At 37.6% G+C, this 26,267-nt stretch overlaps 1 protein-coding gene across 4 annotated transcripts in view; it reads left to right on the plus strand.

Annotated features, from left to right (window-relative positions):
- The first annotated feature begins 1,467 nt into the window (after positions 1–1,467).
- The window catches only part of NAA16 (N-alpha-acetyltransferase 16, NatA auxiliary subunit), a 66,374-nt gene continuing 41,574 nt past the window's right edge, over positions 1,468–26,267 (plus strand). Inside the window, exons 1-9 of one of the 4 annotated variants that reach the window (XM_036250029.1) lie at positions 1,706–1,774; positions 6,096–6,180; positions 7,872–7,976; positions 10,039–10,196; positions 13,269–13,403; positions 18,209–18,362; positions 22,498–22,617; positions 23,980–24,006; positions 26,011–26,106. In XM_036250029.1, coding sequence (XP_036105922.1) covers positions 1,721–1,774; positions 6,096–6,180; positions 7,872–7,976; positions 10,039–10,196; positions 13,269–13,403; positions 18,209–18,362; positions 22,498–22,617; positions 23,980–24,006; positions 26,011–26,106 — 934 coding nt within the window. In that variant the 5' untranslated portion in view covers positions 1,706–1,720. Of the gene's footprint in view, positions 1,775–6,095; positions 6,181–7,871; positions 7,977–10,038; positions 10,197–13,268; positions 13,404–18,208; positions 18,363–22,497; positions 22,618–23,979; positions 24,007–26,010; positions 26,107–26,267 lie in introns of those variants that run through there. The other 3 variants (XM_036250032.1, XM_036250030.1, XM_036250031.1) reach the window with 3 other exon arrangements.

Genomic DNA, 26,267 nt, shown 5'->3' on the forward strand with positions numbered 1-26,267 from the left:
AATAAGTTAGATTGGATAAGGCCCACAGGAAACTTCCATAAAAGATTAACATTACTTGTCTCCAAATATTTACAGTTGCATTATGCTCCCCTCACTTCTCTTTTACTTTCTTTTTTCAATTTGTCATTTTGAAATCGGACTTGAGGCAGAGTGGCTTGAGATGGCTGAAGTACATCCCAGAACAGTCCATATTCTATGAGAATCAAGGGATGGCCTGACTGGAGCACTGGAGCTTCAATTTTGACCACAATTAACACTTTATTCCTGAGGCTATAGATACATTGGGAGCCAAAGAATTTTCCAGAATATTGCTAGAGTTAGCAAACAGTGCATAGCGACTATGGAGGGGTTGCATTCTCTGCCCCTGCTCAGTTGTCTAGGCTACTACCAGTTTAGGTGCAAATCAGCCAAGTTTCCTATGAGACCCTCCCTCCTCACCTCCTTCTCTAACAGCTTGGGGAGCCTAGTTTCTGACCAGAACACATAGGCCCTCTGGACCTCCCCCTTTGTAATAACAGTCCTTTCCCTATTTCAAAAGATCCCTGGGATACTTTCTCCCACCTCAAACCCAGGCCAGAGGGGGAAAAAAAAAAAATCAAATAAGCCACACTCATCTCTGATTACAGCCCATTACATGCAATTATGCATCAATTACCCTGTAGTCTCACAAACATGCACAAATTAATATCCAGAACATGTATAAATAAGTTTTGTACCTAATATTTACATATTCCTTAATAGTAAATCTAGTCTGTATGGCGATTCTTGTCAACATGCATATCTGTATCTTTCTAGGCTCACACATGTTTTATCACTATTTTTTTCTGCTTTGCTTTTGTTTGGGGATGTGCTACCTTTTATGCATGGTAAAAAGTGTCCCAGCATTGGAAGATCCTGAGTTTGAATCTTGTTTTTCTCATTATTATGTCTTGTATAAAGGGGAACCATCTGAGGAGAAAGAGTAGGTAGATAGATTTGGAGAATCAGTGGCCCCATAAAACCACCATAATTCCCACAGACAATGTTAGGTGTTCTAAACCGCTGGGAATACTTTTTTCTGAGACATTTCAAACGTGCTTTGACGTCAGGGCATGTCAAGGCCTGCCCAATGACCTCACCTACGTTGTGAATACGTCGCTGGTCCGCACAAGTTCGTCCATTTACTTTGGGTTTGAGTATTGTTTTAAGTTCTTGAGTGGAGAGAAATCCAAAAGATCTGACTCTGATATAACTAACATTATCTTAGGCCACGAGACTAACAATCAGAGTACAATATGAGCGACTTAGGAGGTGCTACGGTGCATGAGTCTCCCCACCCCCTTTCCCGGGCGCCGAGGTTCTGGCCACAAAAGTGAACCCCTGACAACGCCTTACCTACACTGCCTGCCCGCTACCCGGCTCCCTGCAACCCACGCGCGCATGCGCACACCGCGCGGCTCGAGAGGGGCGGGCCCTGGCTGCCATCTTGCAGCGCGCGGGAGCCGCCGCCGCCGCCGCCGCTGCTCGCCCCAAACCTGGGCCGGAGCTGGGGGTGTCTAGCTCAGACCGCATTCCTTTTCCATTGCCAGCCCTGCGCAAAAACCCAGCCGAGCCTGCCCAGCTCCCACTCTAGGCCAATGAACTGACCCACCGCCCGCACCAGACTCTTGGCAGCGGCTCGTCCCGGTGCCCACCCCCGCGAAACGGAGCGCCCAGCCACCCAGCCTCCTCGCCCGCCGCGATGCCGAGCGTGCAGCTGCCGCCGAAGGAGAGCAACCTCTTCAAGCGCATCTTGGTAAGTGGCGGGAGGCTGCGCCTTCGCTCCCCGGCGAGACCCGGGCCCCGCGCGGAGAGCGGTCTGGCGGCGGCGCCTGCGAGGGCCGACTGGGACCCCGCTCTGCTCTTTGTTTACCTCGGAGCCGGCAAGACCGCACTCCCCGCCTCCGCCGGCCCCGCCGGGCCGCCCGCGTCCCCGGCCAGCAGACGAGGCCACCCGGGCCTGCTCCGCGCGCCTCCTGCCTGTGCGGCGGCTCGCCTGGGCCTCCGCGCCGCCCAGGAACTTCGCGTCGCCCTCCGCAGTCACGCCGGGCGCGGGCGCGTCGGCCAGGTGCTGGCGCCCGTGCCCTCTGCGGAGCCCTGCGGCCCGACTGCGACCTCCGGCGTCCCTCCGGGCTGGATTCGTTTGCCAGCCTCTCCTCGGCGAGGTGTTCTTGCCCTGCTTTGTGTTTGATCTGCTGCACGCTAAAGCCGGAGCGCTCCTGTGGTGGGGTGGAGTTCGCCTGCGTACTGGCTACGGGAAAAAGGGGGAGACTGTGCCCGGTTTGGGGGTACTTATTATCCGCCTTGGGAAGTGAAAAGGGACATGAACTACATTTCTAAATTATAAAGTCGACTCTGATCGCCCATAACTCACACAGGACCTGCCTTGAGAAAGTGGTGAAAAGCTTTGCGGACCGGCTGGTTTTGCACTTAAGGAGCATTTACTTTGTTTCTGGGCAGAACCTGAATAACGACCCCGTAGCGATGACCGCGGGCCGGCGAAGTGTCTTTCCTGTGTGTCGTGTGCCAGCGCCCTGGGTGTCTGCGCGGTTTTCTAGGTTCCCGGTCTTCCGCGGGGGACGGGCGGCACGGACGCCTTTGCTTCTCGCGGCGAACACCGGGGCCGTGGATGTTAAACTCCTGTCGTGAATAGCCGTTTTTTCCTACTTTGTCTTTTCATCTGAACATAAGCGTTTAGATTTTTAAGGGTGAATTTATTATTTAGAGCTTGTGTTATGTGACTTAGCAATAAATACTAAGTTTAGAATGTTTTAGGTATTATTAACAGCAGCTAAAAATTCATAGTCGCTGTTCTGTTTCTGACCAATAGAACTTCGCACTAAATCCTTACTTTCGTTTTTCTCATACATTTATATTTTTCACAGTATGGAATTGGAGAAGTGGGAATTTTTTTGCCCCTTTCAGGTGGAATTTTTGGGGATCTAGGGGATCTGAAATATCTTAATAAAAAATCATCTATGAATTGTTAGATGTCAGGACATTTGGCAGTATCTCTAAAAGATGACAGAACACTTGCTTTCTCTATATATGGGTACTTGTAGTTCAAACCATGGTATCAGTAGAATAACGAAAAACAACTCAGTGATTTATTATACTCTAGTTATAAAAAAGTTAAAGCTGCTACAGAATTAACTTTACTCCCAAATAAATTGGGAAATGCTAAGCATTTTCTTATCTGGGTATGTAATATTTATTATAAGGTTACATGAATTTAGGAGGGTGCTGCAAAGGTAAATGATTTAATCATCTCAGAATTCCAATAATGTGGGTAAAATTTTGCTATAATAAATTCTGTGGCAAATTGAAGTTTCTAAAATAAAATTATTATCTATTTTTAAATTCTCACCTGAGGATATTTTTTCCATCGATTTTTAGATAGAGTGGGAGGGAGGAAGAGAGAGAGGGAGGGAAGGAGGGACAGAGAGGGAGAGAGAGAGAGACAGAGACATGGATTGGTTGCCTCCTGCACGACTTCAAGGAGGGGTGGGAATCTAACCTGCAACCCAGGTATGTGCCTTTGTCTGGAAATTGTACCCAAGACTCTTTGGTCCACGGGCTGACGCTCTAACCGCTGAGACAAACTGACCAGAGCTATAATAAAATTATTATGATGATTATTATGTTTTTATTTTTGTTGATTTTAGGGAGAGAGGCAGAGGGAGAGAGATAGAAACGTCCATGAGAGAGAACATCGACTGGCCGCCTCCTGCATGTCCCCCACTGGGGATCGGGCCCACAACCTGGGCATGTCCCCTGACCAGAATCGAACCAACAACCTCTTGGTGCATGGATCGACACTCAACCACTGAGCAACACCGGCCGGGCAATAAAATTATTATAAAGTTTGGTTGGGAGACCAAAGTGTTTTGTCACCAACAGTAAATTTTTATTAATTATCAGTGTACATAAACACACCCATACAAATTCACCAGCCAGCTTATGGCATGGTCTGCATGGCTTATGCTTACCTAATCTTATTCCTCCCTAACTGGGTCTTAGCATTACATTTTGTTAAATTTTGGAGCTCTTCTCCATGCCCTCTTTTATGGATGAAACAGTCAATACCAGGAATGGTAAATGACTTACTGTCTAAGGTTCTCTGTTTAGTTGGTAGCAAAGTTGAAACTAGAATCTATCTTTTCTACTAAGTATATATTCCTTACTGAACTTAAGACTTCTTTAACTTGAGTACTTGGGTACTGGAAGTAGACTGCCTCTGTTTGAAGTGTGGCTCTGATGCTAGCTGTGAAAACTCAATAACTGTGTGCCTCAGTTGCTCCATCTAAAAAGGAAATAACATCCATCTCATAAGCTTTCCTGGCATTTCAGTAAAGATTAAATGAGAATGGTGCCTGGCACATAGTAAATGTTCCAGTAAGTGTTAACTATTATTATTATTGTTATTGGTAGTATGATTATTACTTTTGAGATCACTTGGTAAGTAGAAAAAAATATGTTTCTGTTCTTTTCCTCTTTCTTGGTAGTTCCTTCTGCTTTTTTTCTCGTCATTTGTCAAGGGAACTCCTATAGCCACACTCAGATTATTATTATTTTTTACTTTAAAATATTTTTGGAATAGATAATATGTTTGAATGATTCAAAATTCAGGTTTCTGTCCTGTCCATGTCTCCCAACCACTAAGTTTCCTTCCCCAGAGGCAATCAAGAAGCCTCAATATAGTTTGTCCCCGGCCCTGTTGGTCGTGCGGGTGGCAGCCACTCATGTGTCCCTTCACGTCGATGTTTCTCTCTCTCTCTCTCTCTCTCCCTTCCTCTCTCTCCCTCCCACTCTATCTGTACAAAAAATGGAAAAATATCCTCGGGTGAGGATAAAAAACAAAACAAAACAAAAAAAAAGGAAGCCTCAATATAAACATTATTTTTTCTATGAACATTTTTAAAAAATTTTCCCATCCACATCCCACTCCTGCTGCAAGGATTAATCACTTCCTCCTCTTTTTCTGGTACCATTTTTCTTTGAACTTATTAGGCTGTACTTATTGAGCAGTACATACTTGTCTAGAACCTGAGGATGCAGGAGTATTTAAAATAGGCAAGATTCCTGTTCTCAAGGAGTTTACAGTGGGGAAGATGCTAAATAAGTAATCACATAAATAGGAATTTCAGGAAATGATAATGCTGTGTAGAAAATAGAATAATGTGTTAGAGAAAATGTTTGTGTGTTGGGAGGTAGGATCCTGGCAGTATTAGATAGAGTGGTCAGGTAGGTGACATGTGACACTCAGATCATAAGGAATTAACCACAAAAAGACCTGAGGAAGAACATCACAGGTAGAAGGAACACATCTATCCCCTACAGTGGGGATAAGCTGGGCATAAGTACTAGAAAGAACACCTATAATACTATAAGTGAGAATGTGAGTGAAAAGAGATACGATGTTCTTACGATCAGTGGCTGTGGAAAAGTTACTGATTACTTAGCCTGGCTGGTGGTGGTTAGGTATAAACAGGTTGCTTGCACTTACATTAGACTAGTGATGGAAAGACCATGATCTTTGGAGTCATACCAGAATTTGCAACTAAACCGAGTCACTTACAAACACATTTTATGAACATTTTCCACATCTGTTAGGTGGAGGTAATGACACCTATCTTAAGGGATTAATATGAGTTATAACAAGTATTGTGGAGACTCATAATAGGTTTCTTAATAAGTAGCATTATTTTGTGTGTGTTTCTTGGTTTTATTCTTGAGGTAGCAAAGGCTTTTAGTATTTTTCTATGTTGTTATCACATATATTTTTGCTTTGGGATTTTGAATTTTAAAAAGCTGTAGCAGTATTGATTGACAGTTAAATTCCCTGTTTATGAAGTGTTTTTTTCTTTATCTTTTTTAAAAATGAAAATAGACACTGGAAGAGTTGGGCAAGGAGTAGGTAACAGAAGTACACTTCATGTTATAAATGATATAAATTGACTCAAAATCTTTCCATCACATATGTTTTTAGACCTCATTTTGGATCTTGAATTTAGAATTTATATAAAAGTTGCTCTGTGTGTATTTATAAAATAATGTTTGTTCATATTTCTTTACAGAAATGTTATGAACAGAAGCAATACAAAAATGGCCTCAAGTTTTGCAAGATGATTCTTTCAAATCCAAAATTTGCTGAACATGGAGGTATTGTCTTACCTGTGAGAGATTGTTATATATAAATATGACACTACTAATTAGATTGTTTATCTTGAGTTGTTTTTCTAGCACTGGTATTAATAAGTCTATATTTGCTTGTCTCATCCTTTTTCACTGGTCACGAGTGTTTTTTAAAAGGATGGATCAGGTTAGATATGCAAATTATGATCCTATAGCAAAGCAAAGCTAACTGGGGTCTTGTAATATTACACTTGGGTAATTCTTGAGACTATCTTATGGGAAAATAGGAAATAGGTTGGCTTGGCTGACCTTTTTTTTTTTTTTTTTAATTTTTTTTTTATCCTCACCCGAGGACATTTTTCCATTTTTTGATCAGATAGAGCAGGGGGATGAGAGAGGAAGAGAGGGAGAAACATCGATGTGAAGGGACACATCGAGTGGCTGCCACCTGCACGACCAACCAGGGCCGGGGACAAACTGCAACCCAGGTACGTGCCCTTAGCGGGAACCGAACCCGGGTCTCTCTGTACCGCAGGCCAACGCTCCAACTGCTGAGCCACACCGGCCAGGGCTTGGCTGACCTTTCTAATAGTGAAAATCTTTTAGGAAATGTAAAGAAGTCTTCATTTCATAGAATTTTAGAAATTTAAAGCTTATTTTCAAGCCATTTCACTATGGAACCATTATCTAAATGGAAGCTTGTGGGGAAGTTCTTTTTTTTTCTTTATTAATCCTCACCCGAGGACATTTTTCCATTTTTTGTTCAGGTAGAGTGGGAGGGAGAGAGAGGAATGGAGAGAGAGAGAGGAACATCGATGTGAAAGGAACACATCGAGTGGCTGCCACCCGCACAACCGACCAGGGCCGGGGACAAACTGCAACCGAGGTACATGCCCTTAGCAGAAACCGAACCCGGGTCTCTCAGGACCGCAGGCCGACGCTCTTAACTGCTGAGCCAAACCGGCCAGGGCGGAAGTTCTTTATGTATAAATAGAAAAAAGATGTTTGGTTATAGGGGCTTAAACTGTTCTATTACTGTGTTCTGAAAACCAGAATCCACAGAGATCAATTTGAAAATAATTGTTCTTGTCTAATTCCCTTTAGATTATTTTTTTGTGGATTATTCAGAGAGTTATTTCACTCTAAAGCATCTTTCATTAACTACCTTAACCATATTTTTGGGTTGCCACTCCTGTAGTCCAGTGTTGCATCTTTGAAATGCAAAAGAATATTAATTAACCTAATTAGAATTATTTGGAATAAACTTGCCAAAAATGCAATCCATTCCAGTATTGAGTAAGGTGAATTTTTTTCTTTTTATTAAGGTAGATTGCTTTATGGGGTGTAAATCAGATTTGATTCTTGATTAGAATTGCTCTCAGGTGAAAGGCATAGTAGATTTAACTCAATAGGATTCAGGTGCCTGCTGTGTTACCTTCTCTCAGTAGAATAATCTTATCCACCCTTAGAGAGTCTTCTAAGGAGCAGAAAGCATTTTAACAACTCTCCCTGCCTAAGAAATTTCAGAAAAGGACCTGAGCTAAACTTTAAGCAAATATTTAAAATGGAGAGAAGTTCTCCTAAGTATGGAATTAAAAAGATGAATGATATAAACATGGCAAGTCTTTTTTTTTTTTTAAACATGGCAAGTCTTAAATGTTAAAATAGTGCTAATTTGAATCTTTCATGTGTAAATAGAGGTTAAAAATATTTTTCAGAGACTTTGGCTATGAAAGGCTTAACATTGAACTGTTTAGGAAAAAAAGAAGAAGCATATGAATTTGTTCGTAAAGGACTTCGTAACGATGTCAAGAGTCATGTCTGTATCCTTTTGCAGTGGTTAATTTAATTTTATATATGTATTGTCCATTTACTAGTTTTTTTCTAATTTAGTTAAGAACTTTACTGTAAACAAATTCAAACCTATATAGAAGAGAATTTGATGAATTCTATGTACTGATTACTCAACTTCAGTAATTATCAACATTTTGTAGTATTTAATCTGTTCCCTATGCCTCATTTTTTATGTTTTGGAGTATTTTGAAGAGAATCCCTATGCAGTATGTATTTATTTCAGTTGTGCTTAGTGTAAGTGAATTGTAACTTTGGTAATTATATGCGACTTGAAACCTGTTTTCCTATACATCCATAAAGTAAGTGATACTTTTCCATCATTCCAAATAACTTACCTGTATAGTAAACTTGCAGAGTAAAATTGTATTATTTAAACTTTTGTTTAAGAATTTTAGGAGAAAAATTCAGAAGAAATTTGTTTTAAAACATTTTATTTGGTATTAAGTATGATAATATATTGGTTCTTCAGCTTATCTCAGTCACATAGGGACGTAGCTATTTTCACTGATACTCATAATGGTATTTTTCTTTTTAACTATTTTTTAAATTGATTTTAGAGAGAGAGAGGAAGGGAGAAGGAGAGAGACATAGAATCAATGATGAGAACATCGACTGGCCGCCTCCTGCATGCCCCCCACTGGGGATCGGGCCCATAACCTGGGCATGTGCTCCTACCAGGAATCAAACTAGTGACCTCTTGGTGCATGGGTTGACACTCAACCACTGAGCCACACTGCCCAGGCCATAATTGTATTTTTCTATGTCTAGTATCCAGCGTGTAAAAAAAAAAAATTCTTTTTAAGGCTGGATCATTGAAATTAAATTTAATTTCTGTTTTGTTTATCTGTATGTTTATTTACAACCTTTTCACGTATTGTCCTGTTTCTTAATTTTGTTTACATTTAATTTATCTATCTATGGGCCAGTATTGAACATCAGTAGTCTTTTTTAAAAAAAAATTTCTCCTTTATTGATTTTAGAGAGAAGAAAGGAGAGAGAGAGTGAGAAACATCAATGAGAGAGAACATCGATTGGCCTGCTTCCTGCACGCCCCTCACTGGGGATTGGGCCCACAACCTGGGCACGTGCCCTGATTGGGAATTGAACCGGCAACCTCTTGGTGCATGGGTCGATGCTTAACCAGTGAGCCACACCAGCTGGGCAGTAGTCTTTTTTAAATCCTCACCCGTGGATATTTTTCCATTTATCTCATAAAGAGTGGGAGGGAGGGAGAGGGTGAGAGTGAGAGAAACATTGATGTGAAAGAGACACATAGACTGGCTGCCTCCCGCACGACCCCGACCAGGTCTGGGGATGAACTGCAACCCAGGTATGTGCCCTTGATTGGAATTGAACCCACGACTCATTGGTCTGCGGGCTGATGCTCTAACCGTTGAGCAAAACAGGCCAGGGCTGAACATCAGTAGGGTTCTCTCAAAATACTAAATACTTATTTCCTTGTCCCAGTGCTTACTCCCAAGTGAAGAGAGAGGGCATGTAAGTATGATCATTCTTTTGGCTCCAAGATATGCTAAGAATTTAATTTATAATAAATAAAAACTTAATTTTATGGTTTTAAATATCATTGGTGAATTAACTGATGGTTACATGTTTTAGAATTGATTGGATATAAATTTGTTTTAAAAGATCATTGCAGTTTTTTGTGTATTCTGTTTCAGTACAGTAAGTGAATGTTGAGGTGCTGGGGTAGGAAACTGAAGAAGAGTGAGGGACTAGAATGTACGGAACATGAAGAATTTTACCAAGAATTTCTAAGGTTACTTTAAAAATGGAACATTTCAAGCATGTACACAGAAAAAGAGAATAGAATAATGAATTCTCACATGCCTAGCACCCTGCTTCAATAATTTAACTACTTGCTCACTATCCCCTTCCCTCTGACCCAAGATCATTCTGAAGTAAATCTCAGACAAAATACCATTTTGTTGAAGTAAGCTTTATATTAGATATAAACTGTGTAGCATAGTTTTTCTAGTACCTGTGAATGTTTGTATTTCCTTAACTTAATAGGTTGGCATGTATATGGACTCTTGCAGCGTTCTGATAAGAAATATGATGAAGCTATTAAGTGTTACCGAAATGCCCTCAAATTAGATAAAGATAATCTGCAAATTTTGAGGGATCTCTCTCTGTTGCAGATCCAAATGAGAGATCTTGAAGGTTACCGAGTAAGTACTTTAGTCTTAAGTGTACACATTTTTACAACAGATATAATTTAAGAGCATATGACTTCAGAATGAGATGAGCATAAGCCAAGGTCATGTAGATTTGATTGTTCATTATAGTCTGTAGAAGGGAAAAGTCACTTGGGACCTTCCCCCAATAATTGTTGCAGAACTGCATACTTCACCATCAAAAAAGGATAACTTTATTTATTTAATGCTTTAAAAAAAATTATACCATCTCTTGTGTACAAATGCTGTACTAGATTCTTTGTGGGTTTGACATTGACATATTTGGTAAACAGAATGTTTATAATTGAAATCTAAATGTAGAGATTAATTAGCTTTATTATGGGTTAGTAAATATAAAATAATGTGAGAAGGATTGCCATACATCAGTCTTTCTGTAGTCCAGACCTCTTCAAACTGGCATCTTCAGCTCTGCTGGGCATCTCCATATATATCCTAAATTCATTATATCCAAAGGGTAATTCTCTTATTTTCTTATGTGAAAGAGGCTACCAATTATTAACAGTTCTTCTCAAATAAATCTTTCATTTACTTTTTACTTTTGCCCTTCTGCCATATAAGTCCTTATACCCTATTCCTAGATTTTTACAGAAGTTTCAAGAGTTTTGCTGATCTTGAAAATAAACACTTTTCAAGGTTGTGTGGTTTTTCTTCAGCAGTACTTAGCAGTCTGGGTGTGGTGAGAGTTTTAGTTATATTTAGGTATAAGGCAAAGATATTAAGAATACTGGCATGAGAGTGGTTCCTGAGAGGGATAGTGAAATAAATTAAGATAAAAGAGCTAATGGTTAGAAGTGAAGGACCCAAGAAAGTAGATGTACTGGTGGTGTCCTCTTAAGAACAAGGGTAACAATATTACTAAGTGAAAATATTTGCAGCATTGGTGCTGTGGCCAGAGAGTGAGATATATTTTATTTCTCTTAATCTTTATTGTTGAAAGTATTACAGATGTCCCCCCTCTTTTTCCCTTTGACCCCATCCACCCTGCTCCCATCCCCCGAGAGAGAGATATTTGAATTTATGATTTCTGGGTGGCAAATAAGGTCTAGGACTGTGATATTCAACTTTTTTCATCTCATGGCACACATAAACTAATTACTAAAATTCTGTGGCACACCAAAAATATACTTTTTGCTGATCTGACAAAAAAATATAATTTTGATTGATTTACCAAAAAAAAAGTAATTACCTACCCTTTTTGCTCCAAAGTGACTTTTTAAAAAATCAGGTGCCTATACTTGTATATAAGGATTTCTGGTACCAAGGGTTAACCAGTCAGATGCGACCTTATTATGTGGCATGGCCAATAAGATACAACTCTGTTATATGACCTCTGTATTTATAGTTCAAGACAGGGCATTGACACTGGTTGGCTGTTGTCATTTCTTTATTTGGCAATCTAAAGGAAAAAGAGGTCAGTGGCCCTGACTAAATAGCCAGGTATTGCATGTTTTAAAAATTCTTTTGGCACACCAGTTGAAAATTGCTGGTCTAGGATGTGGTTGTGGGAGTGGGTCTCTGAAGGAGAGGTTAGAGGATATCATTAAAGGTGAGGACATCTTAGATCTAAGAAGAAAGGTTGTTGGATGGGTAATCTACAGTGTTCCATCTGCCCAGGATAATGGTAGGATTTGGCAGAAAGAAGAAAACTGATCCAGACTTTAATGAAGGAAGGAGTGGAGTGACAAAAGCAACAGTGAAAATAAGGAATGAGAGTGGTAATAGCTTAATCTGTATGCCTAAAAGGAAACACACTTACACATGAAGATAGAGGAGTGATACTAAGTTGTTTTGTCAATGCTATTTTTAAAAAAATGAAGATCTGACTTCAGTCAAGATGGCGGCGTAGGTAAATGCGGTACTTGCCTCTTCCCACAACCACATCAAAATTACCACTAAACTACAGAACAACCATCATTCCGAACCTCCTGACATTGAGCTGAATGGAAGTCCTACAACTATGAAATTAAAGAAGAAGCCACATAGAGACTGATGAGAACACTGAGGCCCAGAAACAGTTTTCCTCACAAGAAGACCAAATAGCAACTATCTATAGAGGAGACACCACTGTAACAATCCAAGAACTCAGAGAGGCTGAAGCAACCCTCAGAGCACAGACACCAAGAAGGACCTCATTAGGGCCTTCACTGGACACCAACTCTGCCAGCATCTTGGTCTTGGACTTTCAGACTCCAGAACTATAAGAAAATAAATGTCTGTTGTTGAAGCCAAATTAAATAAATAAATAAATAAATAAATAAAAAAGATCTGATCATTTTACTCCTTTGGCATATAGTGAGAATGGCACCTATTCCAATAACAGAGTCATGGAATCTAAACACTACATTTTCAAAATTCTGTTGCAGTTTTTGATGAGACCCTGCTCCTCTAAGCAGTTGCACTTGCCTAAAACTTGGAGGCAAATACGAGCAATAAAGAAGTGAGGTCTGTGTAGGGAGGCTGGATTTTCTGCTAACGAAGATATCTTGATTTCTCTGGGGCAGACATAGTGGAATTTCTGGTGTTTTCTTCCTAATGTCATAGATACTGACCTGTCTTAAGAGGGGCAGCAGTGGTGTTTCTGCTGAAAAGCCCTGTCAAATGTTTGAGAGTTTCCCCTGGCTGTGTCCATTCTGTCTCTGGGGCCTACTATAACAATGTAAATTCATCGTAATTGCATGTAATAATTTCATAAACAGCAGTATTTAATTCAGTAAAAAACTATCTTAATCTCTCTTCTAAGGTGTATAATTACCAAAAAATTCTATTATATAAAGGTAATTTTATAAGTCAGCCCTAAAGCATGGGCCCTAGGGTCCACATTTTGGTGACAGCCTTACAGTGAGTATTATGAAGTATTTTACAACTTAAGTAATTCACATAAGGCACACAAAAAGTTTTTCTATTCTGTTGTGGAACTTACATTAATTGAATTCATTGGAGAGGAATTAAAGATATTGAATTATTTTTTGAAAACTGATGAAATATAAATACAGAAAGTTAAAAAGTAAAAAAAGTTAAAAAGACAAATTTATTTATTTTTTTAAGGAGACAAGGTATCAGCTTCTTCAGTTGCGCCCAACACAGCGTGCTTCCTGGATTGGATATGCTATTGCATACCATTTGCTGAAAGATTACGACATGGCACTGAAACTATTGGAAGAATTTAGACAAACTCAGCAAGTAAGAAGTTCATTTTAACATTTTTTCCCCTACTTTCACAAAATAGTTGACTTCTATATTGGCCTCACCCCCAAATGTGAATTAAAGTCTGAGACCTATGGAAAACTTGAAACTTGACAAGTTAAAACAGAATTCCTTGGTGCAACCACTATAGAAAACTGGAGGTTCCTCAAAAAATTAAAAATGGAATTGCCTTATGACCTAGCGATTCCACTTCTAGGAATGTAACTTAAGAAATCTGAACACTTGCCCTGGCCAATTTGGCTCAGCGGTTAGAGCTTTGGCCTTTGGACCAGAGAGTCCCGGGTTCGGTTCCCGCTAAGGGCTTGTACCTTGGTTGCAGTTTGTCCCCGGCCCCGGTTGGGGTTGTGTGGGTGGCAGCCAGTTGCTGTGTCTCTCTCACATCAATGTTTCTCTTTTCCTCCCTCTTTCCCTCCCACTCTATCTGAGGATAAATGCAAAAATGTCCTCTGGTGAGGATTAAAAAAAAAAAAAGAAACCTGAACACTGCCCTTGCTGGTTTGGTTCAGTAGTTAGAGTGTTGGCCCATGGGCCGAAGGGTCACAGGTTTGATTCCCAGTCGGGCATGTACCTGGGTTGCAGGTTTGATCCCTGGCCCTGGTCGAGGTTTTGTGGGAGGCAACTGATCGATGTATCTCTCTCATATTGATATTTCTCTTTCCCTCTCCCTCTCTTTCTTCCACTGGAAAGAGTGTATGTATGTATATATATGTGTGTGTGTGTGTGTTTGTGTGTATATATATATCCCTATGTAGACTGCAGCATTATTTACAATAGCCAAGATTTGGAAGCAACACAAATGCCCATCAGTAGATGAGTAGATAGAAAAAAGCAGTGGTATGGCCAAGCCAGTGCGGCTCAGTGGATTGAGTGTCGTTTCATGGACTGAGAGGTCTCAGTTTGATTCCCAATCAGGGCACATGTCTGGATTTCGGGCTTGATCCCCAGTGGGGGATGTGCAGGAGACAGCTCATCTGATATTTGTCTTTCACATTGATGTTTCTATCTCTCCCTTCCTCTCTCTCTAAAAATTCAGTAAAAAAAATATTAAAAAAAGAGAAAGCAGCGGTACGTTTACATAATGGAATGCTACTCATCTGTAAAAAAAGAAGGAAATCTTATTTTTGCCATAGAATGGATGGACCTAGAGGGTATAGTAAACTTCGATTTTGAGGCCCTCAATTTAACAGACTTGCAATTTACCGAACAACATTTCTGGTCCGTATGTCATATATGAAAATTAATACCCTGTTAATTTTAAAATGTTTTTAACCAAGATTTGCTTATAATAGGTTATTTTTTGTCATTAATTCATTGTTATTTTTAACAAATTTTAGAGAATAGGCCATATGTTGGAAAAAACACTAGTAATTTCACCAACATAAATAAATATTACGTATCTACAACTGTCGTCTATGTATATAAATCCAAGAGTCACAGCTCATAAACCATGTTTGCTGAATGATTACCATGTGGTCACACTGCATCTCAAGTCATAATTGGTTCTGTTGTCACCTGGTGTGACTTCCTGCAGCAGTTTTTTAATACGTGCTGGCTGATGTTCCGAACATACGCTAAACCATGCTCCAGCTCTGTGCATTTGTTTGCTGTTGGTGACAGGTGAATGCACAGTTACTAAACTTTCCGTACATACTTTTGATTATAAAAACATATCTACATAATTAAAAACAAGTAAACTAATTTGTCAATTTTTTTTATATATACATTCGGCAAACCTACTTTACTATAGAACAGACTTTTGGCTTTAAAGGACACCCTTTCACCCAAATTACTCCATTTTATTGAGGTTTTACTATATTATGCTAAGTGAAATATGCCAGTCAGAGACAGACAAACACTATATGATATCACTTATATGTGGAATCTAATGAACAAATAAACAAACAAAATAAAAACAGATTTATAGATACAGAGAAAAGACTGACAGCTGTCAGAAGTTAGGGGAATTGGGGGCTGGGTAAAAAGGTGAGGGGACTAAGCAGTACAAGTTGGTAGTTATGTAGTAGTCACAGAGATGCGGATTGCACCCCGGAGAATATGGTCAGTGATGTCGAGGTAACTGGGTATGAGGCCAGGTAGATGCTTGAGGCAGCAGGGCGGTGAAGGGGGAACACTCTGTAGTACATGAGTTTTCTGGCCACTTTGCTGTACATCTGAAACTGGTGTGGAAGGATATTCATTGTAAACTGTGGTTGAAAAATAAAAATAAACCAGAATTCTTTTTTTTTTTTTTAAATATGTTTTTATTGGTTTTAGAGAGAGAGAGAAACATTGACGTGAGAGAGATACATCTATTGGCTGCCTCCTGCATGCCCTCCACTGGGGATTGAGCCCACAACCCGGGCATATGCCCTGACCAGGAATCAAACCAGGACCCCTCAGTCCATGGGACGATGCTCTGTCCACTGAGCCATACCAGCCAGGCTAAACCAGAATTCTTTAAAAAATTTATTTATTTTTTTAAGTTTTTTAAAAATTAAAAAAATTTTTATCCTCACCCGAGGACACTTTTGCATTCATCTTCAAATAGAGCGAGAGGGAGAGATGGAGGAAGAGAGAGAAACATCAATGTGAGAGAGACATCTTGAGTGGTTGCCACCCACACAACCCCAACTGGGGCTGAGGACATACTGCAATTGAGGTACGTGCCCTTAGCAGAAACCAAACCTGGGTTTCTATGGACCACAGGCTGATGCTCTAACTGCTGAGCCAAACTGGCCAGGGCTACTTATTGATTTTTAGAGAGAGGAAAGAGAGAGAGAAACATTGATTTGTTTTCAACTTATTTATGCATTCATTGCTTGATTCTATAAAAAAAATTTTTTTTGTTCTTTATTGATTTTTTAGAAAGAGGAAGTGAGGGGGGAGAGAGAGAGAAACATTGATGAGAGAGAACATCGATTGGCCACCTCCTGCATGCTCCCCACTGGGGATTGGGTCCAGTCTGGGCATGTGCCCTGACCGGGAATCGAACCGATGATGTCCTGGTGCATGGATTGATGCTCAACCACTGAGCCACAGGGACTGGGCTTTTGCTTGATTGTTGTATGTGCCCTGACCAGGAATCAAACCCACAACTTTGGCATATTGGGATGATGTTCTAATCAGCTGAGCTACCTATCCAGGGCTAAAACAGAATTCTTACTGGAAAACAAATAATACAAAAATTTGTGTACACTGTAATTTGTGTACATATAATATTTAAAAGGTCAAGAAAAGACTGCACAAAAATGAAAGTAGTTTTGTGACTGTGGGAAATGTTTCTCTAATATATGTTGCTTTATATTTGATAGAAACATTAATAAATACATTTTAATATATATGGAAAATAGAAAAGTACAAAAATATACACAAGAAATAGATGTTAACATTTTGCCATATTGCTTCAGATTTTATTGTTTTTTAAAGGAATAAAATTACAGAAATAGATAAAGTTCTCTCATGTGCCTCCCTAGAGGTAGCCACTATTCTGAAATTGGTATAAATCATTCCAGTGCATTTACATTATGTATAAGTCCATAAAAGTATTATTTTGTGTACTTAAGAAATCTATATGAATGATATGCATTTTTTTCATTCAACTTTGCTAGAGGTATGTCTATGTTGATACATGTAGTGCTAGTTTTTTGTTTTTTTCTATCCTCACCCGAGGACATTTTTGCACTTATCTTCAGGTAGAGCGGGAGGGAGAAAGAGAGAGAAAAACATCGATGTGAGAGAGACACATCGACTGGTTGCCACCCACAAGACCCCAACCGGGGCCGGGGCCAAACTGCAACCAAGGTATGTGCCCTTAGCGAGAACAGAACCCCAGTCTCTCTGGTCTGCAGGCTGACACTAACTGCTGAACCAAACCGGCCAGGGCGATTACTATAGCTTTATAGTTAGTTTGAAATTTGAAATGTATGTCCTCCTACTTTGTCTTCTTTTTCAAATTCTGTTGACCATGAAGGGTTCTTTTTATTTCCATTTGAATTTTAGGATTAGCTTATAAATGTATGCAAAAGCCTTGCTAAGAGTTTGATAGGAATTGCATTGAATTTACAGATCAATTTGGAGAAATTGCCATCAAAACATTCATGAGTATTCTGATCCATGATTGTAGAGTGTACTATCTCCCCATTTGTTTAGGTCTGTTATTTCTCTCAGCGTATGTCTATTTTAAAAAATATGTTTTTATTTATTGCTTTTTTTAGAGAGAGAGGAAGGGAGAGAGATAGAAACATCTATGTGAGAAAGATACATCGATTGGCTGCCTCCCGCACGGCCCCTACTGGGGATTGAGCCTGCAACCTGGGCATGTGCCTTGATCAGGAATCGAACCAAGACCTCTCTTCATTCTTAAGTATCTTGTCCTGTTTGATGCTATTGTGGATGAAGTTATTTAAATTTAATTTCAGGTTGTTTGTTGCTAGTATATAGAAATATAATTGATTTTGTATATTGATTTTGTTTTCTGTCAACTTGTCTAACTTCTTGATGTATTATAGTGTATTTTAAAACCTAGATTCCTTAGAATTTTAACCATTTGTATACTTTTTGGGGGCTTTAGGATCTGTTCACTTTGCTATATACGAGAGTCCCAACCTTTATTAATTTAAAGAATGTATTAATCTTTGCTGTTAAATCACTCTTCTGTTTGTAATTTTTTGGGTTGCTTTTTTAAGTCTGTGTGAATTACTTTCGTGAGAAAACAGTGAGATTAAAAATCTGAAACTCTTTTATGTACTTACATAAATAAGATAATTTGGTCCTTTTTTTAGGTTCCTCTCAACAAAATAGACTATGAATACAGTGAACTGATATTATACCAGAATCAAGTGATGCGAGAAGCAGATCTGTTTCAGGAATCTTTGGAACATATAGAAACATATGAGAAACAAATATGTGATAAACTTTTGGTGGAAGAAATTAAAGGTTAGTTTACCTGCCTTTTCTTTTTCATGGCCTTAGTTAAAGAAATGAATAAACAGTATATATTTTATTCTATCCTAACACTTAAATAAGACATTATGTATCAGGTAACCTTCTAAACACTCACTGTTAAACCATTATTAACTAATATAATCCTTATAACAATCTTATGATGCAATTATATTCACTTTAGAGTTGGGGGACTGCAGAACAGAGAAGTTAAATGACTTATCCAAAGTCACACAGCTAAATAAGCTGGGTAGTACTGGATTTGAGGCCAAGAATTTTGACTCTGGATTCCCTTTTCTTAAGCAGAATGTTATGCTGCCTTTATATTTCACCCCTCCATATCTATGTACCTATATATCTATATATGTCTACATATGTGTGTGTGTGTGTGTAGTGAAATGATGGGAATAGTAAATGATACTGGGATCATCAAGAAGTCAAGATTCATTATTGTCTAATTATGAAGGCAGGGTCCTGATAGTTTGTTAAAAGTGTTCATCAACAAAGGGTCAAGCACATTTTTTCTTCCTTTTTAAAAATCCTCACCCAAGGATATGTTTCCATTTATCTTTAGACATAGTGGGAGGGGAGGGGGGAGGTGGAGAAAGAGAGAGAGAGAGAAAAACATCAATATGAGAGAGAGAAATTAATTGGTTGCCTCCTGCATGACCCCAACCAGGGCCAGTGACCAAACTGCAACCAAGGTATATGCCCTTGACCCAGATTGAACCTGCAACTCTTTGGTTCCAGGGCCGATGCTCTAACCACTAAGCAAAACTGACCAGAGCATGCATATTTTTTCTTAACAAAGCTTTGTTCGTCAGTTACCCATTCCATAAGCAATACTATATTAAATAGAATGTCCAACTAAAATAATTAATTTAAAACTAAAGTTAGTATAGTTGCAGGATTCTAAAGCTTAATAAAAATAATAGCTAACATTTATTTTCTTCTGTGTTTCAGGGTTTGATAATTGCTTAAACTGCTTTTTTTCACTTAAATTTTTAGCACTTCTAACATGGGTACTATTTACTATCTCCATTTTATAGCTGAGGAAACTAAGGCTTAGAGATATTAAGTACTTTCCCAAAGTCACCTCACCTTTTAGGTTGTAGAGTTAATTTCTAAACACATCTTTCTGACTTCACAGCCCTTATTTAAAAAAATTTTTTTAAATAGATTTTTTATTTTGGTACAGCCCCTAGCGGGAACTGAACCTGGGACTCTCTGGTCTGCAGGCCGATGCTCCAACCACTGAGCCAAACTGGCCAGGGCAAAATAGATTTTATTTTTTAGAGTAGTTTTAATTTAACAGTAAAATCGAGTTGAGGGTACAGAGATTTCACACATACTCTATTTCCCTACTCATGCATAGCGTCCTCCACGATCAGTATCCCCCACCAGAGTGGTATATTTATTATAATTAATGAACTTACATTAACACATTACCAACCAGGGTCTATAGTTTACATTCCTGTTAGCTCTTGGTGTTAATACACTCTCTTGGTTTTGACAGGTTTTAATGACATGTATCTACCATTAAAGTATCATACGGAGTACTAGTTTCACTGCCCTGAAAATCCTCTGTGCTCTGCCTGTTCGTTTCTCCTTGCCCCAACCCTGGCAACCACTGATCCTTTTACTGTCTGCATAGTTGTGCCTTTTCTAGAATGTCATGTATTTGGAATGATGCAGTTTGTAGCCTTTTGAGATTGACTTTTTTCACTTAATAATATGCATTTAAGTTTCCTTCATATTTTTTCATGAGCCCTTACATTTAACTGCTATACTCTACTCTAACTTGTTAATGTATTACAACTGACTGATTAGTTTATATTGTAACAGTACAAATAGCAATATATTTTTTAAAGGTTTTTATTGATTTTTAGAGAAAGAGGAGGGAAGAGAGAGAGAGAGAGGTAGACATCAGTGTCAGTGTGAAACATCGATCGGCTTCCTCCTGCACACCCCCTACTGGGGATTGAGTTCAAAACTCAGGCATGTGCCCTGACAGGGAATCGAACTGGCAACCTTTCTCTGCACACAGTGATACCTAGCCAATTGAGCCATATTGGCCAGGGCACTAATATCAATCTTGACTACAACACTGTTTTTCATACTATTAGTAAAATGTGAATAAATAATATTCTTGGTTCTGTCTTGTTCTATTACCTATAATTGGTGCAAGCAAAAAACAAAACACAATTATTTTTATGTTCTGATGTATTACTGTTATTTCTGGTTAAATCTTAACTTTCAGGTTGCTTTTTCTGTTTCTCTGTCTTTGATAGCATCAATAGGGAATGCAGTGATTAAAAAGTAGGTAGATATGATAAATATGGTCAATTTTGGTTTAAAAATTCTGCAAGTTGCAACATATATTGGTAATGAGGGTCATTTTGGGACCATCAATTTGAATATAAAGCTAATACTTTGTATTGTTTATCGAGACAGATTATAGTGTTTTTATTTTTTCAGTGAACTTTGCAGGCCAAGAGACTTTGGTATTTATACATTTACATATGTCTTTTGCAGCCATTAGCATATTAAGATACTTTTAAAAGCAGTTAAAATTAGAGATTTTTATATTGTAAATATGCAAGTGTACTTATTTGTTCTGTATATTCCTCTAGTAATAACCTTTATCTTATGGTAATAGCAGATAACAACGATTTAGGAATTGAAGAATAGGCTGTTGTCTATTATATCTTAGTGTAAGCAGGGTAAAAATTAGACTGATGGGAGCTAATTCTGATGGAATGGGGCATGTTTATAGTTTTAAGTAGCAAATGTGTGTGTGTGTGTATTCACTTTGTGCTTAAGCATTGTGCTAATCATCTTAAGTAAATTATCTCCTTGATTATCACAGAAGTAGATTGAAGTAGTTGATATTTTAGAGGTAGAGAAATAGATATTGGAAGTTTGTAACTTGTATAAGCTCACAAACCTGAAAATGGTAAAACTAGTAATTACATCTAGTTAGTTTTACTCTAGAGCTTAAATAATATGTAATATATAATATATAAATAGTAAAACAATAGTATATAACCACTGTTATTTGCTGTCTCCTCCAAGATGATGAAAGTTGAAATAGTATGACTTAAAGACATTTCAGAGGATTATTTGTTTGAAATAGATTCTTTGGAGAATGGGAAATCTTAGGGATAAAAGTTGAGATATATTCTTTTTTTGAGAATCTCCCATTTATCATAGTCTAGGTGTGCTTTCTATTAGAAATTTTGATCATCATTCCCCATGCACACTTTCAATTTGTGTGTCTTCATAAAAACCACATAAAAATGAAACCTTGTAGGTGTCCCACATGCAAACATGATTTGTGTGGTTTTGTGCTTTGAAGTGGTGTTTAGAGTTTTTTTTTCTTTACTGAGTTAATTCCAATTTTAGTGACCTGGGAAGGAAATAAAGAGGATTGAATGGAGAATTGTTTAATATATGAATTTATCAGGAAAAGTACATTTAAATCATACAGTAGGAAGGTAGGTATATTTCATTAGAATTATTTACCAATCTGTGTAGGGAGTCTTATACTATCTTTTTTTTTTTTATTCTTCACCTGAGGATATTTTTCTGCTTATTATCAGAAAGTGTGGGAGGGAGGGAGAGACAGAGAGAAACATCGATGTAATAGAGCCACATTGACTGGTTGCCTCTTGCACGACCTGATCAGGGCCAGGGACAAATTGCAACTAAGGTATGTGCCCTTGACCGGAATTGAACCTGTGACTCATTGGTCCATGGGCTGACGCTCTAACTGCTGAGCCAAACCGACCAGGGCGTCTTATGTTATCTTAAAGGGTATATAAAAATATGCATAATGCAAATATTTTTACTAACAAATTGATATTCTATATGTATATTTGAAATGTTGGAGGGAGCCAAAAATGAATGTTCGTGTAGTAGAATGTGTAAATGAAGGTCCATTTCTGAAGGCAAGATGTAAATTAATTGATGTTTAGTTATATAAACTGCAATATGCCTCCAAGGGTGGCATCTACAGGTCTATCTTTTATAAATGTCTATTATACTAATAATGTTTAGTGAAATCGCTGGGATCAAAAACGTATTAAATGTTTAAGTTAAATGAGTGTGACTTTAAACTTAATTTTAGGGGAAATGCTGTTGAAATTGGGAAGATTAAAAGAAGCCAGTGAAGTATTCAAAAACTTGATTGATCGGAATGCAGAAAATCGGTGTTATTATGAAGGCTTGGAAAAAGCTCTACAACTTAGTATGTAATGATTTTTCTCCTCTACCTTCTTTTAACTAGTGTTTGAAGTATAATAAAATGTAAAATTGTAATCATATTTGAGGACATATTTTTAGCACTAGAATTCATTTTACCATATAGGAAAATTATAAGTTAAACATTGGAGTAAAAATGAATTAAAATATTTATACTTAAGTGATAAATGTGTACAGATAATTTTAGGTTCCTTGACCCATTATAATGTTACCTATTTAGACTAGAGAGATGGGAAAGAAAACGAGTGTTCTCTTTCTGGGAAATGTCATAATTTTTATATATATATATAAAAATTATATATATATATGACACACACACACATTTTTTAAAATCCTCACCCAAGGATATTTTCCCATTGATTTTTAGATAGAGTGGGAGGGAGGGGATAAGAGAGAGAGAAAAATTGATGTGAGAGAGACACATCGATTGGTTGCCTCCCTCATGACCCCAACTAGGGCCAGGGATTGAACTGCAACCAAGGTACGTGCCCTTGACCAGAATAGAACCCAAGACTCCCTGGTCCGCGGGCCAATGCTCTAACTGCTCATTCAAACCGGCCAGGGCTTATTTAATATTTTTAAAGAATTACAGATCTGTTATCCTCAACCTCTAAATAAGAATTGGGCCAAAGAAATTTTGCTGAGAGTATGTGATATATAACGTTGGCATAAAAATTGTTCTCAATTTCAAACTAGGTTAATTTGTGTGGAGTAAATTGTTTTACACCTTTTGAAATTATGTATTATAACCTTCACCCTTTTCAGAAATCGAGGGTAGTAATTCAAATTTTCCCCAATATTTTCATAATTAAATGTTAGCAGTTAATATTTCTAAAATCATGTTACTTATGGATAAATATATGGCTGAAATAGTTATGAAACTGGCTCAGGGGTGTTGAAAGAGCAGAATTTTAAAATTTAATAAGTATGATAAATAGGTAGCTACCCATATTTATCTATAGTAATATGAACCATGAAGAAAGTTTATTTGTTGTATCCTAATCACTTATAAATTAATTCAGGCTTCCTGTTTGTAATTAATATTTAATGTCACAATTACTAAAGTATTTTTCTGAAATGTTTTTAAGAAAATGATGAAAATGTAAATGTTGGTTAGATCAGTCTGTTTTTGTGTTTTTTAAAAGGACAAAAGCATATGTCTGAAAGTTGGAAATGTGAGATAACCATGATATTTTCATTTAAAGTACCAGTTACTGACATGTAGTTAATAATACAGATTATTTACATGCTTTAGTAAAATGAGTATAATATATTCCATATGTCAGGACCCATACTTAATCTAAAATGTATTGATTACAAAACTAATTACATTACTTTATCTTTTTAGGTTCCTTAGGACCTTTTCTCCCCCATGGTAAGTTCTGGAGCTCCAACTTGTGACTTGAAATAGGGCATTGAAATGGTTTGGTTTTGTCTTAATATAACTACATTTATAAGACTTGATATATCTAGAGTAATAGAAAAAATTTTTATACTTACAACTTGTCATTTTCCAACATTAGGCCTAACTATGAGAACTGCTTTTTAAACAAACCAAAAACTCCAATGCAATAGCCTTCATGTGAATTTTAGTGGAAGGGTGCTTATTATTTCATGAAATCTCCAAATCGTTAACAACATGAAAATTACTTTTCACATATCCCAGTTCTAAAAATCCAACCACATTGGAGCTCCAAAACATATTATTGGGGGAAGGAAGGAGTCTTAAACAAAATCAAACAAGTACAGTGTTTATAATCATGATAGTGAATACTACATTTATTATGGAGATACGAGGATAGCACCAAGAGTTATTCTTAAAATAATTGTATTTCTGTGGTCTGAATGAAAATTTCCTTAAGTCTTACAGTTTAAAAACAGGTTTGCTTTTCCTGAAACGTCTGTAAGTTGGCTAATTGCTTATGTAAAATAATGCATGCAATCTATCTTTATAAATTATGCAGAATATTGTTTTATTTATTTTTTATTACTTTTTAAAAAATGTGTTTTTTTTTTAAGAGAGAAATAGAAACATCATGTGAGAGAAAAACAGTGATTGGCTGCCTCCTGCATGCCCCCTACTGGGAATTGAGCCTGCAACCCAGGCATGTGCCCTGACCAATAATCGACCCAGGACCTTTCATTCAGTCCGTGGGACAATGCTCAATCCACTGAGCCACAATGGCTGGGCTACAGGATATTGTTTTAGAATAATGAACCAGATCCAGATTATAATCTGCAAATTGTTGTTGCAGAACATCATATATATATAGTTTATATGTATAGCCTCTATATCAATGGTTCTCAAACTTCCTAATGCCCGACCCTTTAATACAGTTCCGCATGTTGTGGTGACCCCCAACCATAAAATTATTTTTGTTGCTACTTCATATCTGTAATTTTGCTACTGTTATGTCTTAGGTGACCTCTGTGAAAGGGTTGTTCGACCCCCAAAGAGGTGGCGACCCACAGGTTGAGAACTGCTGCTCTATGTAGTAGTATAAAGTTAGGTTGGTCTTGAGAGGGAAGATACACTTTCTGTTGAAGTGTATTTTATATCATCGTATTTGGGAGAGATGGTTACTACTTTAAATCTGTACTAATGGGTTTCTTTACAATGGAATTTCATTGAACATTTTAAGTGTCAAGGCTACCTTAGACATTTAGTTCATTGTTTTACATATAAAACATTTGCATTGAAGATCTTAAAACTGTTGCTTCTCTAAGTCTAATCAGTGGGTATTAGAGATTTCTTTGTGGATATATAGAGCAGCGATTTTCAACTTTTTTTCATTTCATGACACATAAACTAATTATTAAAATTCTGCAGTGCACCAAAGTATAGATTATATTTTTTGCCAATCTGACCAAAGAAAATGGGTATAATTTTGATACATTCACACTGGACGACTATTGTTGTGTTGGCCGTTGTCATTTTTCTATTTGATAATTTAAGAGGAAAGAGATTAGTGCCCCTGACTAAGTAGTTAGGTATTGCATGTTTTAAAAATTCTTACCTCACACCAGTTGAAAATTGCTGTTATAAAGGAACATTTTCTTTTTCATGGGTTGTGCACTAAGTAATATAAGACAATATATCATGAGTCTTGGCATCATATGTGTATATGATTTGAGTTGGATATATTGTCTGTTGTAATAAAAGAACTTTTGGATTTCTCCAGAGATTGGGTTTAAAATGGTTATTTACTGATTATATTATTTCACCGCCACAGACTTTTTAATGTCATTCTTACAAAAATTGACGAGCAGATTTAATATTGTTAATGCAATTTTTCTTATGATTTTAAAAGTTTATTAGTATTTTATCATAGATGAAAGTTTTGATGCTTTGAGTCTCACAAACATTTATTGATAATAGGCACTTTAGAAGAGAGGCTTCAGATTTATGAAGAAATTAGCCAGCAGCACCCCAGAGCAATTTCACCTAGAAGATTACCTTTGAATCTTGTCCCAGGTAATATTAGGATATCTTTTGTAACACTAATAACTGTTGAAATTACTCAGCACCATTTACATTTTAAAAACGTGTTTCTGGTAAAGGGTTTACTTTACATCTATACCATTCTTGGGGGTGGGAGTGGTCTGTTATGAATTTATTATGCATATGTTAATAAA

Source organism: Molossus molossus, unplaced genomic scaffold (assembly GCF_014108415.1).
Source record: "Molossus molossus isolate mMolMol1 unplaced genomic scaffold, mMolMol1.p scaffold_m16_p_9, whole genome shotgun sequence".
Lineage (NCBI taxonomy): Eukaryota > Metazoa > Chordata > Mammalia > Chiroptera > Molossidae > Molossus > Molossus molossus.